The following is a 14,483-nucleotide window of genomic DNA, read 5'->3' on the forward strand; positions in this document are numbered from 1 at the left end:
ATAAGATCTTAGAGCAGAAATAAATAGATCTTAAGAAATAACCGTTTCGTGATTGATTTTGTGGCCAAGAAACGCAAATAATAAAACTATAAAAAAATCATTAACTTTTGTGTCCGAAGTTCTTCGTCATGATGGTTATGCCTGTAGCATTACCACTGCACCTTTTTTTTTCTTCAAAACTATATCAGCTACTTGAGTGATGGTACATTTAACGTACAAATAAAGTTTGAATATCTTAAATATGATTTTAACAAGAAAAAACTATGACTATCAAAGTCACCCCAGAATTCAAACTAAGAATTTTTAACGTAACTTTTTTTCTAAACACGATTGAAACAACTTTTTTTTCCAAAATAGTGCATGGACTTTGTGTGGCCTACCCCAGTACATGTTTTAAAAATAATAATCTTGAGAAAAACCTTACCTGTTGGAAAATATTCCAAAAACAAATTGAAATCCTATCAAAGTCACCCCGGTTTACGGTACACATAAAGATTCATAAAAATTCAAAAAATCGTTGTCCTTAGTGCCAGAGTATTGCTTTATTTGATTATACAAAAAAAGTTTTAAAATTTAAAAAAATACCAAATCGGAATTTGAAATCTATTTAAATATTGTTTTTTTTATTCATACCTCTGTTTTGAATATAAATTGGATGTTTCATTTATTTGAATGTTTTCCCTTATATTGGTTATTTGAAAATAATTCACTAGAATTCTGATTTAACAAACAAAATCTTTTTGGATTTTTTTTAAAGCTTTTGTTAGGCCAAACAGGTTTTGGATGGTGTAGGCACTACTGCTTTGATTTTTTGAAAAAAAAAAAAAAACATTTGGAAAGAGTGCATATGCACTGCATATGCATTCCGATAGCTGGAACTATTAAGCTTATTCCGAAAAATCAGGTTACTATTTCAACAAATTCAAAGTGTAAAAAGCGTGCGCCCTTTTCAAATTATTGCTCCAGATATGGTCAAACAAAATGTTAAAATTTATTTTTAGTGCAAAGCCAAATTCGACTTGAAACCGATTTTCAATATAGAAGGCATTCTCAGGCTAAATATTTTTTTTTTTGCAATTTAGGGACCATTCATAAACCACGTGGACATTTTTAGGGGGATTTCCAAAAATTGTCCATGAGAGGGCGGGGTTAAGATTAAAAAAAAAGTGTCTACGTGGTTTATGGAAGGTCCCTAAAGAATATTTTATGAATTTGTCAGTATTACCTAATGCTACAATTTTTTAACTAACGATATCACCGAGACAACTGGTTTGATTTTCAATTCAAAAAATCTTTTGAAATTTTGTAATTTTGATAACAATATTGAAAAATGTTAAAACGCTCATTTTGGATATTTTATTCTCAAATGTAAATGATGCGTCTGTCACTTTTGCCCCTGTTTTCTTTTTTTACTTCGTTGCCAGACAGGGACCGCAGCAACCGATGATCGATACTCGACTCAACTTTATGATTGTTTTCGCAAGAGTTTGAGTATATTTGATTGTAGCTTAACTTAGTCAACTAAGTAAGTAAAGTAAGTTATTAAAAGGAAAATTGCAGGAATATTGATTTGTTTTTTTTAGTATTTTTTGAGGGGTTTTAGAAGGGGTTTTTTTCCTTCATAAATATACGTTAACAGCAAAAAAATATTTGAAAAAAGTAAAAAAGTTTTTTAGAATTCAACTGAAAGCGATAAACGATGAAATATATCACTTATGTTTTATTAATATTTAATTTACTACTATAGAATAGCCACGATTGTATATCTCTCTTTTTTAAAGCACTAAACTTAGAATAATATGAGGATATTTGTTGTGTCTATTTGTTTGAAACGTAACATTAATTCCCTAATTTAAACAATTAAATCCTACTTTGCAGTCTTTTAGTTACGATCACTATTTCCCTCGCCAAGAATCCCTTGCAGGCTGAACTCACGACGCTCACGTCATGGGACGGAATTCCATCTAATTACACAATCGAGCTCTCGTGACGCTCGATGGCATCCATCCAATCGACGTACCGCTGCACTCCATCAACCACCCACAGCTCGACGCCGGCAACAACTGAAACGAGACAACAACAAAAATATTGATCAGTATTTCCCGCATGGTATGAATTTATTCATCGCGGGACTTCCCGATCCCAGCACTTACTCGAAATGCTCAGCAGCAGTGCACTGGACAGCTGCAGGAGTTGCTGCGTCTCGGGCGACCGATCTCCGTTGAGCTGCTGGATCATCAGCTGGACCACCTCGTACGTCAGCTGGATCGTGAAGACGATGTTTCTCATCAGGATGAACACGCGGTAGGTTGCGACGTGATCTGGGACAGTCTGTTGGATTGAGATATTGGTGAAAATCTTGAATATGGAGTAGTAGTAGATTAGCACTTACATCTTCAATTCCAACTTTGATGAATACTGAGAATATCGCTGACAGTGTCAGCAGTAAGATCTGTATTACCAGTGAAATAAGCGCTGCGTCAGATCCTGTGGATTAAATAAAAAGTCACTCTGTTTGAAGATTCGAACTCCAAATCACCCCCATACTAACCGTTCCCACACTCCAAGTGACCACAATAGAACTCCTGCTGGATCAGCAACTTGAAGCCGGCAATAACTCCGTAGCAAGAGCAGAAAAAGCACAGCACCGCGTACACTAATCCGACCGTCCGGAATGACTTAAGACCCATTTCGAGAGAGAGACTACTTGAGTTACTGGCAAGAATCACAAGTGAACCGTACTAGCGCCACGCGGTGAATGAATCTTTGTGTTCAGAGAGTCCACTCTAGCTGGTTCTAAGTGTAGCTTCTCGCAAAAGGGCGGGAAAGCCCCCCATTCAGCAACTTCCAGCTGACACTTGATAGCGATCTCTCGGTACTAAGCGGCGTGGGTTTTCAGTAATGAGTGGGAATATGCTTAGGGAATACTAGCCGTTTTTGGAAACAGAAAGGGGAGATGAGCTCATTTCGTGCAGGTGAGTAAAACAACGCCACCAAACTTAAGAACTGGACAAAAGTTAGTTATTCTTTATTGCTTATCGGAAACGCTTTTAAACTCTTCTATTAAAAAATTGCGTGTTTTATGTGTGTGTTTGTGCCATTTTTTCTAACATTCAGTTAAGTGCGCTTAGATCGATGCTTGGTTTTTCGCGTTATTTTTTTTTGTTTGGTTTCGATTATGTGCTAGGGGTTGGTGTCTTCACTTGGGGGCAGTAGCAGCGTGGATGATTTTGGCTAGACTTGGGTCACCGACGGCACCTTCACGATCTCCGTCTCCGGCTGCTCGACGTAGCGCTTGATGCCCTCCAGGACCCACAGCTCGAACGCGAACACGGCTGGGGAGGAGTAAGAATATTTTAGAGGTTATGCATTGTTCAATTCTTAGTGATCTGATGATATTGCAAATGTTATTGGGAAGAACAGCTGTACGCAAATGGAGTTTAAACAGAAATGAAACTATTGAATTTGTAGTTTGAACTGTTCATAATTATAATAGTATTATTCATACTTATGGTAAGGTGACTATTGCACATATTATGTAACTAAAATTGATTAAACAATTATGCATACAAGAATCTTGATATGAATAATATCTAACATTTAGAACAATTTTTATTAAAACTGAAAAAATGCCGCTTGTTGCTCAAACTTGTTGATGCCAAGTCTTAGATATGTTGATAAAAAATGTCCCCGGAAACTATTTTTGTTGAACATTTGGATTGGTTTATTAACACCTAAACTCCCAAGCCCGAGAAAAAGGGGGAATTTATATGGAAACTCCCCCTTTTTCTCGACCTTAGGAGTTTAGGTGTTAAATAACTTCCCATTTATCCTGAGAGTTTGTAGGTCTGATAACTCTACCTAAAGATTTGAGAATTTTAGTGAAATTTATAAATGATCTGGGATTCTAGAATTGTATTTTGGGATACACTTTTGTTATATTGTGAGAAAGGCTCTATCCACCTCTACATAGTAAAAAATGTGTTATTTTGGATGGTTGAATATTATTACGTCTTTTATGTTGTAGTTTTACCTCTATTTAAACTTAAAAGTGACATTACACCAGAGAAGTGGTAAAATTACAATTTTGCAGATGTAAAATTACACTTTTTTCTGACATAAAAGATGTACCCCTTCCCAGATGTAATATTACCATGATTTTTTATACTGTAAGGGTGGATTAAACAACCATTAAAATACATTTTTGAAATTTGTTTAATATAATAGTTTGAAAAGATACATCAAAATATTTTAAATAAATTTAAATTACTGGCAAAAGTGACTGTCTTCAAGAAATTTTCAGTAAAGTGTGTTTCATTTTTCAGGAAATTTTTGATATTTTTATTGTCAATTCTAGAGTAAATTTTCAAAACAACCTGTTTGTCATTTGTTTGACCTTTTAAAAATTTAATCTAGATTTATCCAGCTCTCTAGTTTTGTGGGGAAATAATTCAAACAAAAACATTAACACCTGTTTTATTTATTCTGGATTAACGGGATTTTTTTTATTTGTCCATTTTGTTTTTTCGAATGTTGTGAAAGTTACATATATTTGTCAGAATTTTTCATTTTAAGAACGGTAATGTTACGTAAAATACCAAAGTTTTCACAAAATAGTGCATTGTTTTTTCAAAAAAAAATCCTGATTTTTAGTGTAATTGTCATGACGTCATAGATTTGAACTTTATTTGAGTTTTAAGTGTTAAAAACATAAATTTTCGCAAAATGTCGTTTTTTTATGAGTATCAATCGACGTATTTTTTTTAAAGAATATTACAACATTTGAATTTTTTGCATAAATTTCAACAAAGTTCACAAAATCTTAATTTTATTTAAAAAAAAAATCGGACTATCGGTAAATACGGTGTTTGGTCAATTTTTAGGTATTTTCAACAAACACGGTTTTTTGTGAAAATTGCGTATTTTACACTAATAACTGAAATGAAGCGATTATTTGTACAAAATTTGGCGATGATTTATGATAATTGCAAATTAGACCAATTTCGGTCTTCAAAATTACGGTATTTTTTTTGAAAAATAAAGATTGTTCATACTTAAATCTTATGTAGTGAAATTATATACTAAATTTGGCATCGTTTGAGTTTATGAAAGTGTGAGTATTTCCAAAAGCAAATACGGATTTGTAAAAAAAAATGAAACAGTATACTAAAAATTCTATTGCAGTGAAAATTCATAAAACTTTTTGTAAAATTAAAAAAAAATCTTAGCTTCAAATTTCATGCCAAATTTTCAATTTTGAAAAAAAAAATGTTTCACAAAAACCTTCATTCATTGTCATGCTACTATCAAATTACTTAAAATATCACTTATTTCATAAAAAATATGGTTTTTCCTGAAGTGTATTTTTTTCATATTTTAAACATTCATATAAAAAAGTATTGTTCAAATTATTTTTAACTCTTATGATAGGAAATAATATGGGATTTTCTGATATATTTTTGGTTCTTTTAAAAAAGTTCAATTATTAACACTTGTAGCCCCAACTGGGTCAAAAAAGTTGGAAATGCATTTTCACTGGCTCATACAACCATCGGAAAAAAAGTTGGAAATGCCTTTTTTATTATAACTTAAGGTAGACGCATCTGTTTTGGATCTACCTTGTTGGTGGTGATTCTTGACATTCTTCCGGATCGAATGAAATAAGAATAATCCAAATCGGTTGAGTTTTCGCCGAGATACAGCAGGATGAAGTTGCACTTCCAACTTTTTTGACCCTGTTGGTGCTTCGCGTAAGTTTTGACCCCGTTGGTGCTACAAGTGTTAAGTAAAAAGTATTCCTGTTTGGGCTGGAAATACTGACAAGGAAAACTTATGGAAAATTAGAAGAGCTTTCCGATTAAAAATATTTGCGATACTGAAAAATCAAATCTTACATAGAGTGTCAAGACCACCCAAAAAATGCAAAAAGACTGTTTTTCAAAAAAAAAAAAATATTTTTTAAACCACTGTATTTTTACAAGACTTTATTGGACTTACAAAAATGGTCAATACGGAGACTTTTTTTTTTGTAAATTTGTCTGAAGAATCGATTTCCATGATTGGGTTTTAAAAGTTTGGACATTTGAACCACTTTTTCAAAAAAAAAAAAACAGTTTTTGTAAATGATTTTTAAATTTTTTGGAGAGTTTTTCTATCCTAAATTTTTAACACTTGTAGCCCCAACTGGGTCAAAAAAGTTGGAAATGCATTTTCACTGGCTCATACAACCATCGGAAAAAAGTTGGAAATGCCTTTTTTATTATAACTTAAGGTAGACGCATCTGTTTTGGATCTACCTTGTTGGAGGTGATTTTTGACATTCTTCCGGATCAAATGCAACAAGAATCATTCAAATCGGTTGAGTTTTCGCCGAAATACAGCCGGTTGAAGTTGCATTTCCAACTTTTTTGACCCCTTTGGTGCTTCGCGTAAGTTTTGACCCCGTTGGTGCTACAAGTGTTAATGAAGCTTTTTGCAACATCTTAGGACATTTCCACACAAAAAAAAATCACACGAACAAAAATAAAAAAAAGAATTAAAAAATTATTGAAGTGACGAGTTTTTGACTGCCATTGTATTTTCTCCAGAAATCCCGTTAAATTTCCTACAACTTTGTTTATGACCACGTTTTGATACGATAAAACGGCTTCGAGACACAGCAATATTTTAATAACGAAAAAAATAAATAAAAAAATATTTAAATAAGTCCCGTCCTTCTCAAATGCAACTGGCTCCATATTCACAAGCATGGCTTATATACGCCAAGGATAACATGTTCTCAAAGTTTCATTGATATCGGAGAGGGTCGGGTTCAACCGGTTTTCTTTTTAGCATTGAATTTCTCAGTTATAAAATCATGTAATAATTCACTTAATAGGAGTTAGCAAGGATAATTCAATTTGATAGCAAATTGATGCTTCATACAGACGAAAAGATGGAAAAACGACAAAATCCTTAACCAGCCAAAGAAACGTGCCTCTCCCTATCATCTGATTAAAAAAACGTTACTTAATCCACCTTTAGGTGGTTGGTGCCTTCCTCACATTAATGTTGTATTTTTAATTGTATTAATTTTTTTTTAAATTTTTTTTTCATAAATTTTTTTTATAATTATTGAGTTCAGAATTTGATTCTGAGTCGTTAAGTATACGTGAAGGTATATCTAGGAGTCGTATTTAAGAAGTTCATTTTTCGAGTGATTTTATAGCCTTGCCTCAGTGAGGTGAGGAAGGCAAAAACCACAAAGTTCATTCTGAATGGAAAGTTTTTTGACCCTCCCCCTTTTCCCGCACGGGTTGTGCAAGTTCTCACGTACTGCACACGCAAATTTTCCTCTACTCTTTCACTCCTGTTCGTGTAAATTGGGCATAGTTTTATGCCGTGTGCCTTAATTTCACCCCCACTCCCCCACCGCGTGCAATGGGTTCTAGAACAATTACCTGCCCCCCCTTATGTTATCGATTCAACTGCGGCTCCAGGCCGTCGTCGTTTGCATTTCGTACACAGCCCGGACTATGGCAATTATGGACTTACACAACAGCAGGACAATTGCCAGCGCCAGCAGGAACACCCCGAGCAGGACCTTCCCGGTGGACGGGTCGTTTCCGTTGTCCACGATCAGGATGAGCGAGTTGATGACCATGTACACGAGGCCACAAATGCTGCGGAAGATGACGAATATCCGATACACGATGATGTACTCGATTTTCTCCTGAAATGAAGAAAGGGATGCGTGGGTTGGTTGAGGTTTGTTTGATTTGTTGAAGAGTTTATTGGCACTTATGCAGTAGTGTGGTCCAACTTTGTATCGCTTCTTACATAATTAATTGTTCAAAGCAATGAAATTTGTAAAATGGTAAAATTGAAAGTTTCGTTAAAAATCTGATTGATTTAATATCTTCAGTCTTTCGTTGATTTTGAACTTAACAAGAAACAGTCATAATTAAAAAAATATCTATTTTCAATTTACTTTTAAGCAGAAAGATTAAAATTCACAAAAAAACTGTAATCATAAAAAAAAGTATGTATGAGAAGACCAAAACAGACACAATAGTTACCGTAATTTTTCACAACAAAATTGATATTTCTAAAGCATCACGATTAAAAAAGAGATAAATGTGTTATAAATACAGATTTTTTTTATTTATTTTTTTCGAGCCAGGAAGTATCTCTTATGAATTTAAAAAATGGTCAATACAGTCCACTTAAAAGTTTTCTACCGTTTTCATTTTTAACTATAACTTATCAATTAATTGAAATTGATTGAACTGTTTTTGTGTTGTATTTTCCATCAGGCTTTTATTTATTAACTAGCGATATCTAATAAATTGTCGGTCTAATTTATAATGCAAATAAAATCCGATCTTTAGAAAAAACACATTTAAAGGAATTAAAATCAAAGCTTTTTTTAAATGAGCCTTTTTTTTAATTGAGCCTTTTCAAATATTAGAGTTTAATAGTTCAAACTATTGAAAATATTTTTTATGGAAAATATCTGGAAATTCCACAAAGATTTTTTTTTGTATCGCAATCGGATATGCTTTTTGAAAACCACTTGAATAAAACCTTTTTTTCAATTTCATTTTTTGATGAGCTCTATCTTAGGCCTTAGTCCAAGCATGAAAATTGCATGGAATTTTAGTCGCTTGAAACAATATATTTTCATACCTGTATGATAAATTTAAAATTAAAAGATATACTTTATTTAGCGAAAATTAACTTTAAAATGAACATAAATTGAAATCGGTAAATTTTTCTCTGAAAAAATTAAAGTTTTTCTTTCAAAACTGTTTTTTTTTTGAAAAAAATTGATTAAGATTTCCAAATTTTAACAAAACTATGCATTGTTCTTATACATTATACACAACTACTTTTTCCAATCTTGATTTTTCTAAAAAAATGGTTGTTTTGGTCCCTTAAGGAATTTTAATTTCTGTGATTTTTTTTATAAAGTAGAGCAAATTTGTTAAGAGTGTCATAAATGTTTAAAAATCTTTTCAACAGCCTAAATTATTTTTTTTCTGGTAAATATTTTTTTTCACATTTTTCAATGAATTCAATAGAATTCTAAATACTTGTTTTTGCAATAATTTTTTAAGCGCTTTTTTTTAGATTAAGGCCGACGAAATATTTTTTTTACAGGTTTTGTCCCTCGGTCCTTCCCAAAAAAAATATAAAAATTAAAATAACAAGCAATAGTCTCAATTTGACTGCAAAACGTGTTTTAAAATGAGTTTAAAAAAAAAAGGATTTGACGAAAACACAAAAATTAGCGAAAAAAAACTTTTTGCGATACTAAACATCGAAAATTTTCAAAAATTCAAAAGAGGTTTAAATCAACACAAACATGCTTAAAATGATTTCAAACACAGGAGAATGTATTTTAAATTAATTTCATCTGATTGCACTTAAATTTCCATTGAATTGAGTTTTTTGAAAGGGGGTGACAAAAACTTTAAATAAATAAAAATAAAAAATGTACCAGCCTAAGGTAAATTTGTTTTTTTTTTAAGAAATAAAAATATGTTTGGCATTTAAAATGGAACATTAATTTTATTTACAATTGAAATTAGAGTTTCAAGAAATTTTTATTTTTATTTATACAAATTTCAGTGGTTTAAAAATGAGCAATGTTTTGTTCGGAAAGCTGTCAAATTGGAACTAATATTACTTAAAGTTAATTGTTGCATGGCTTCAATTGTTTTTTTTTAATTAGTTCAAGGTAGAAATTGTAGATGACCTACCATATATTTAAAAAAATATGGGTCATTCCAGGTCAACTGAGTACACTTTAGGACTCGACCTTCACCGACTTGGACCAAACTTGGAGGGAACGTTCATCTATCGATAGTTAACAGAAATCCCAAGTTTGGTGCTGATTGGACCATCCCTGTATTTTTGGCATCGCCCTCTTTTTTGGTGATTTTCTAAAAAACTTTTTTTTCTTTTAATCATAACTTTGCAACTATATGAGCAAAAGCCTTTCTACAGGTTGCATTTTATAGAAAATTGTCCAAGGAATTCGATAAAATTAAAATTTTAACCCTTAAATGCCCACTTATATTATATTTTAACGTTTTAAGTATAAAAATTCAGTTTTGACCAATTGCTTATATTTTTTTGTTCTATTTTATCACCATTGTGTTCTCCGGACAATTTTACAGCGATACTTGGATACAGCGATTTTACTGAAAAAAGTTTGATTTTGCACTGCACTCTGTCCTATAAATTCAAATCCGAAATAAGTTTCTCACATATAAAAACCGAATTATGCGAGATTCATCCTTTTTTGTTGAAAAGTACACCATGAACTTCCGAGTGCTGCGCAAAATCAAACTTTTTTCAGTAAAATCGCTGTATCTCGTCAATAGTTCGTTTTAGTTTGAAGTCTACATTGATTATTATGTAAAATTGTCCGGAGAACACGATGGTGATAAAATAAAACAAATAAAAATATAAGCAATTGATCAAAACTGAATTTTTATACTTAAAACGTTAAAATATAATATTAGTGGGCGTTTAAGGGTTGAAATTTTATTTTTATCGAATTCCTTGGACAATTTTCTATAAAATGCAACCTGTAGAAAGTCTTTTGCTCATATAGTTGCAAAGTTATGATTAAAAGAAAAAAAAGTTTTTTAGAAAATCACCAAAAAAGAGGGCGGTGCCAAAAATAGAAGGATGGTCCAATCAGCACCAAACTTGGGATTTCTGTTAACTATCGATAGATGAACGTTCCCTCCAAGTTTGGTCCAAGTCGGTGAAGGTCGAGTCCAAAAGTGTACTCAGTTGACCTGGAATGACCCATATATGTGTTTCATGAAAGGATGATTCGACTGTATTCATTCATATTTTATCGAAAATTAATAAATTAATTTAAAAGATAAATTTTAAATTTGTCCAGTAAAAACTTTCTCTCAGTGATTTTCAGGATAATACAAATACAAGTTTTATTTATTGACTAAAATAAAAGTGAAAATAATTTATTCACAAATAGTCCAACTATTTTACAAAGAGAATAATAATATTGAATTTCCAAATTAGAGGTCCTCAGCGGCTTTTGTCTTTTTTTAATGTTGTATTTCAGTGATTTGTTGTAAGAAAATTTATGTGTTTTCCATCATAAGGATTCAATTTATCAAATGTTTTTTTATGTATAGAAAAATTTAAAACCTAAAAAAATACAAGGTAACATTGTTGTATTTCTATTTACTGAAAACTGGGGTGACATTGACATGCACGGTTGCCAGGTCAATATCGAAATGTCTGGCAAGTTCAGAAAAAAATCTGGCAAAATCTAGCAGACAATTTCAAAATTTTCAAAGGAGGAGGGAGGATTTGAATTTTTCAAAAGATTGCAGATTTCAGATGGTTAATGAACTTTTTGGACACAAAAAGGTTAAATTTACTTTTTCAATAAAATAAATACATACCAAATTTTGCGAAATCTGGCACAGATAATGATTAATCTTTATTCTGGCTGACACTTGAAAAATCTGCCATTCCCAGATTTATCTGGCAACCTGGCAACCCTGTTGAGATGATAATTTTAAATTCATATATTGAATTTTATTTAACTGTTAAGGCATTTGTAAAATTTTTGGTTTTTGCAACTTTATCTTGGGCTAGGCACACAATGCTCATGTAAAATTTTCTTATTTTCGTTTTTAGTTAGCGATTTTTTTAAATCCGGGGTGACTTTGTTAGCCACCGTGTTACTTACAAATTGCAGCAAAAAATTTACACTTTTACGCTTTTAATTACGATAATGTTAAAAAAATCAACCTTTCATAAGTTGTCCAAAACTTTTTCTATATTTGAGCTACAAATTTGGAAAAAAATGAATAGATTTTTAAAATGTTTTATTTTTCTGCATTTGCATCATGTGTGTGTGTGTGTGTGTGTGTGTGTGCAACCAACCAAACGGGACCACGCGGCCGCTTCTTACAAATTGAGTTGTTTCCATGTATTTTTAGATCTTCATTCTATACATGCGAATAACTCGCATAGGCATTTGGAAGGTGTTAGCTCTGCCGAGCTTCGGTGACCCATTTCTACGCTGGCTAGCCGAGCGCGAGGTACTTCAGCTTTATCGACAAGCCCCGCCCTAAAGAACGTTTGCACCAATCGGGTTCAAACGTTATTTAGAACTTCCGAACCCTTGTCAAATGGACAAGGACCCAGCGCGTATATAGTTGATAGCAACAGTATTCCTATTTCCAGTTATAGCTCACCAAGTCGCGATGGCCTAGTGGTTAGCATTTTTGCTTACCAATCCAAAGGACGGGGGATCGAACCCCGACTCGAGCGACTTTTGATTTTTCGTTCATGTTCAGAATTTCAAGATTTATATTTCCTATACTTTCTCGTTGGGAGCAGATGGGAATCGAACCCAGGACCATTCGCTTACAAAGCGAACACCGTAACCAGTCAGCCACGGCCGCTCTTCTGCATTTGCATCATATCTTTCATAAAATGTTTTCAGATTTTCAAAGTTCTACTGTTAAATTTTCACCTATGTTGTTGAACCACACTAGCACGCTTTTTCAGCTTGTTTGCTCAGCTGAGATTCTGCTGCTACTGCTCGTGTACTCACCCTTTTGATGCCAATCACCAGCATAATTGCAAACGCAAAACAAAACAGCGCAAAGATCGACTTGAGCGCAAGGACGGTGTTATTTTCATACTCTGGCCCACACGAAGGAGGAGAAGCAAATGAAAAGATTTTTCAGGAAAAGAAAAGAAAATTTAGTCTTTTCCCAACCCCCCCTACCACTTGAACTCACCACTTCCGAACGACCCCAGGCAGATGATGGCCTCGGTGATGGACATGATGATGTTTAGGGCTGCGTACACGTAACCGACGACCCGGAACGTCTTAACCTGCACCATGATTTTATCTTTTTGTTGTGGAATATTGCACGTGGAAGCTGGTTACGGAACTAAGGTTGAGCAACTTTTGCAGGAAAAAACTTTGAAGATTCGACTCGCTCCCTTCGCCGAGATTCTTTTTTTTCACACCATCGAAAAGAACACAGCACCACTTCTTGAATTCTTGTTGGTCACCTTGTCACGGTCTGCCAATTGCAACAACTGACAGCCAGCAAATCCGAGAATCTGCCATCGGAGATTCTGCTCAGAGCAAAGGGACCGACGACGACTTGTTGATGATCGCCTCGATGAGGAGGATGCTACGCGGAAGCACTAGAACCAGCATCAGCTTCATGGCGCTGAGCACCCGTCGAGGAGGAGCTCAAAACCGCTCAGTTTAGACTGACTTGCAGTTAGTAATCGGGAGAAGTGCTCACCAGTGGTGTGCACTGTGTGCACTTGAAGTAGTAGTCGATTGCCCTGCCGGCGTTTTGAGCTTCTGGTAAACACTGTGAAGAAGTTATTTTTCTTGGTGGGAAAAGAAACCGAGAAATGTTCCTTCTTTGTTTATTTCTTGAAGGATTCGGAAAAACTGAGAGAATGAGAATTGAAGCGGTGGAGTGCGCAGGCGCGAATTTTGACGACTCTCATGGTGGTGGAAAATTGCTAGGGTGGTGAAAGGTTTAACTTGGATGTTATGTTTTTACAATAAAATTAAAAAAAAAAAAAACGATTTAGCATTAGCATTAGCATTTGAGGGCGTCCTACTGCCGAATGGCTCATAAAATCTTTTTGCTTACTTTTAGTATTAGTTTAGTTTTATGGGGGACAACATGTTTTCATTATAAAATAAGTTTGCAATTCTACCATTTCTGTTAGTTTATAAGAGGGTGGCTTCCAACAATAATTCTAACATTTTTAGATAGATAAATTTCATTGTCGAAAAATTTATCGTTCCGAAAATGAGTATATTTCCCAAATGTTATGTTTTAAGATTCAAATTCTCCTCTTGAACAAATCTAAAGCAACGCGAGAAAAGGGTTGATAAGCATTTTAATAGTTTGAACTATTCTGCTTCTACTCAGGCTAACTTTTGTTGAATACCAGTTACCGTAAACCGGGGTGATATATTTTCCAACTGGTAAGATTTGTTTCAGGATTATGATTTATAAAACTTGTACTTGAGCATTTCTCTATGAAATCGGTCCAAACATTCAATATTACGCCCTTTTAAAATGTTTGTCTTGGTTCAAAAATTTTGAAAATATTTTTTCGAAGAGATCATAGAATTTCACGAATGTATCATATTTTAACATTGTAAATCGGACCATTATTTGCTGAGATATCGACATTCCAAAATGGTAGGTTGTTTGGGTGATACTTAGAAAACATCATTTTTTTTTTGTTTTTTTTTTAACTGTGCATGGCAATATCTCAGCAACTAAGAGTTGTATCAATAATGTTCAAACAAGCAAAATATAGAGAATTTTCTTATTTTTTTCAAGAGTGGGCAAACATGTGCACTAATTAAAAAAAAACGAAAAACTGCGACAATTTTCAAAAAAATTTACCTTAAAATGGATTTAACTTGAAAACGGTGCAGTTTATCAAAA

The 14,483-nt window shown here is 33.3% G+C and overlaps 2 protein-coding genes across 2 annotated transcripts; both read right to left on the reverse strand.

The window, feature by feature from the left end:
* Nucleotides 1-1,759: 1,759 nt before the first annotated feature.
* LOC120418043 (uncharacterized) lies at nt 1,760-2,849 on the reverse strand. Its single transcript, XM_039580291.2, has 4 exons — nt 2,552-2,849; nt 2,393-2,487; nt 2,154-2,331; nt 1,760-2,063 (listed from the first exon to the last, which is right to left on the reverse strand). Exons 1-4 carry the CDS (start codon nt 2,688-2,690, stop codon nt 1,969-1,971), a joined length of 507 nt encoding a protein of 168 aa, XP_039436225.1. The 5' UTR covers nt 2,691-2,849; the 3' UTR covers nt 1,760-1,968.
* A 150-nt stretch (nt 2,850-2,999) lies between these two features.
* On the reverse strand, nt 3,000-13,390 carry LOC120418044 (uncharacterized). The gene is made up of 4 exons (XM_039580292.2): nt 12,786-13,390; nt 12,596-12,687; nt 7,534-7,711; nt 3,000-3,335 (listed from the first exon to the last, which is right to left on the reverse strand). Exons 1-4 carry the CDS (start codon nt 12,889-12,891, stop codon nt 3,235-3,237), a joined length of 477 nt encoding a protein of 158 aa, XP_039436226.1. The 5' UTR covers nt 12,892-13,390; the 3' UTR covers nt 3,000-3,234.
* Between the last annotated feature and the right edge of the window lie 1,093 nt (nt 13,391-14,483).

This window comes from Culex pipiens, chromosome 3 (assembly GCF_016801865.2).
Source record: "Culex pipiens pallens isolate TS chromosome 3, TS_CPP_V2, whole genome shotgun sequence".
In the NCBI taxonomy this organism is placed as follows: Eukaryota; Metazoa; Arthropoda; class Insecta; order Diptera; family Culicidae; genus Culex; species Culex pipiens.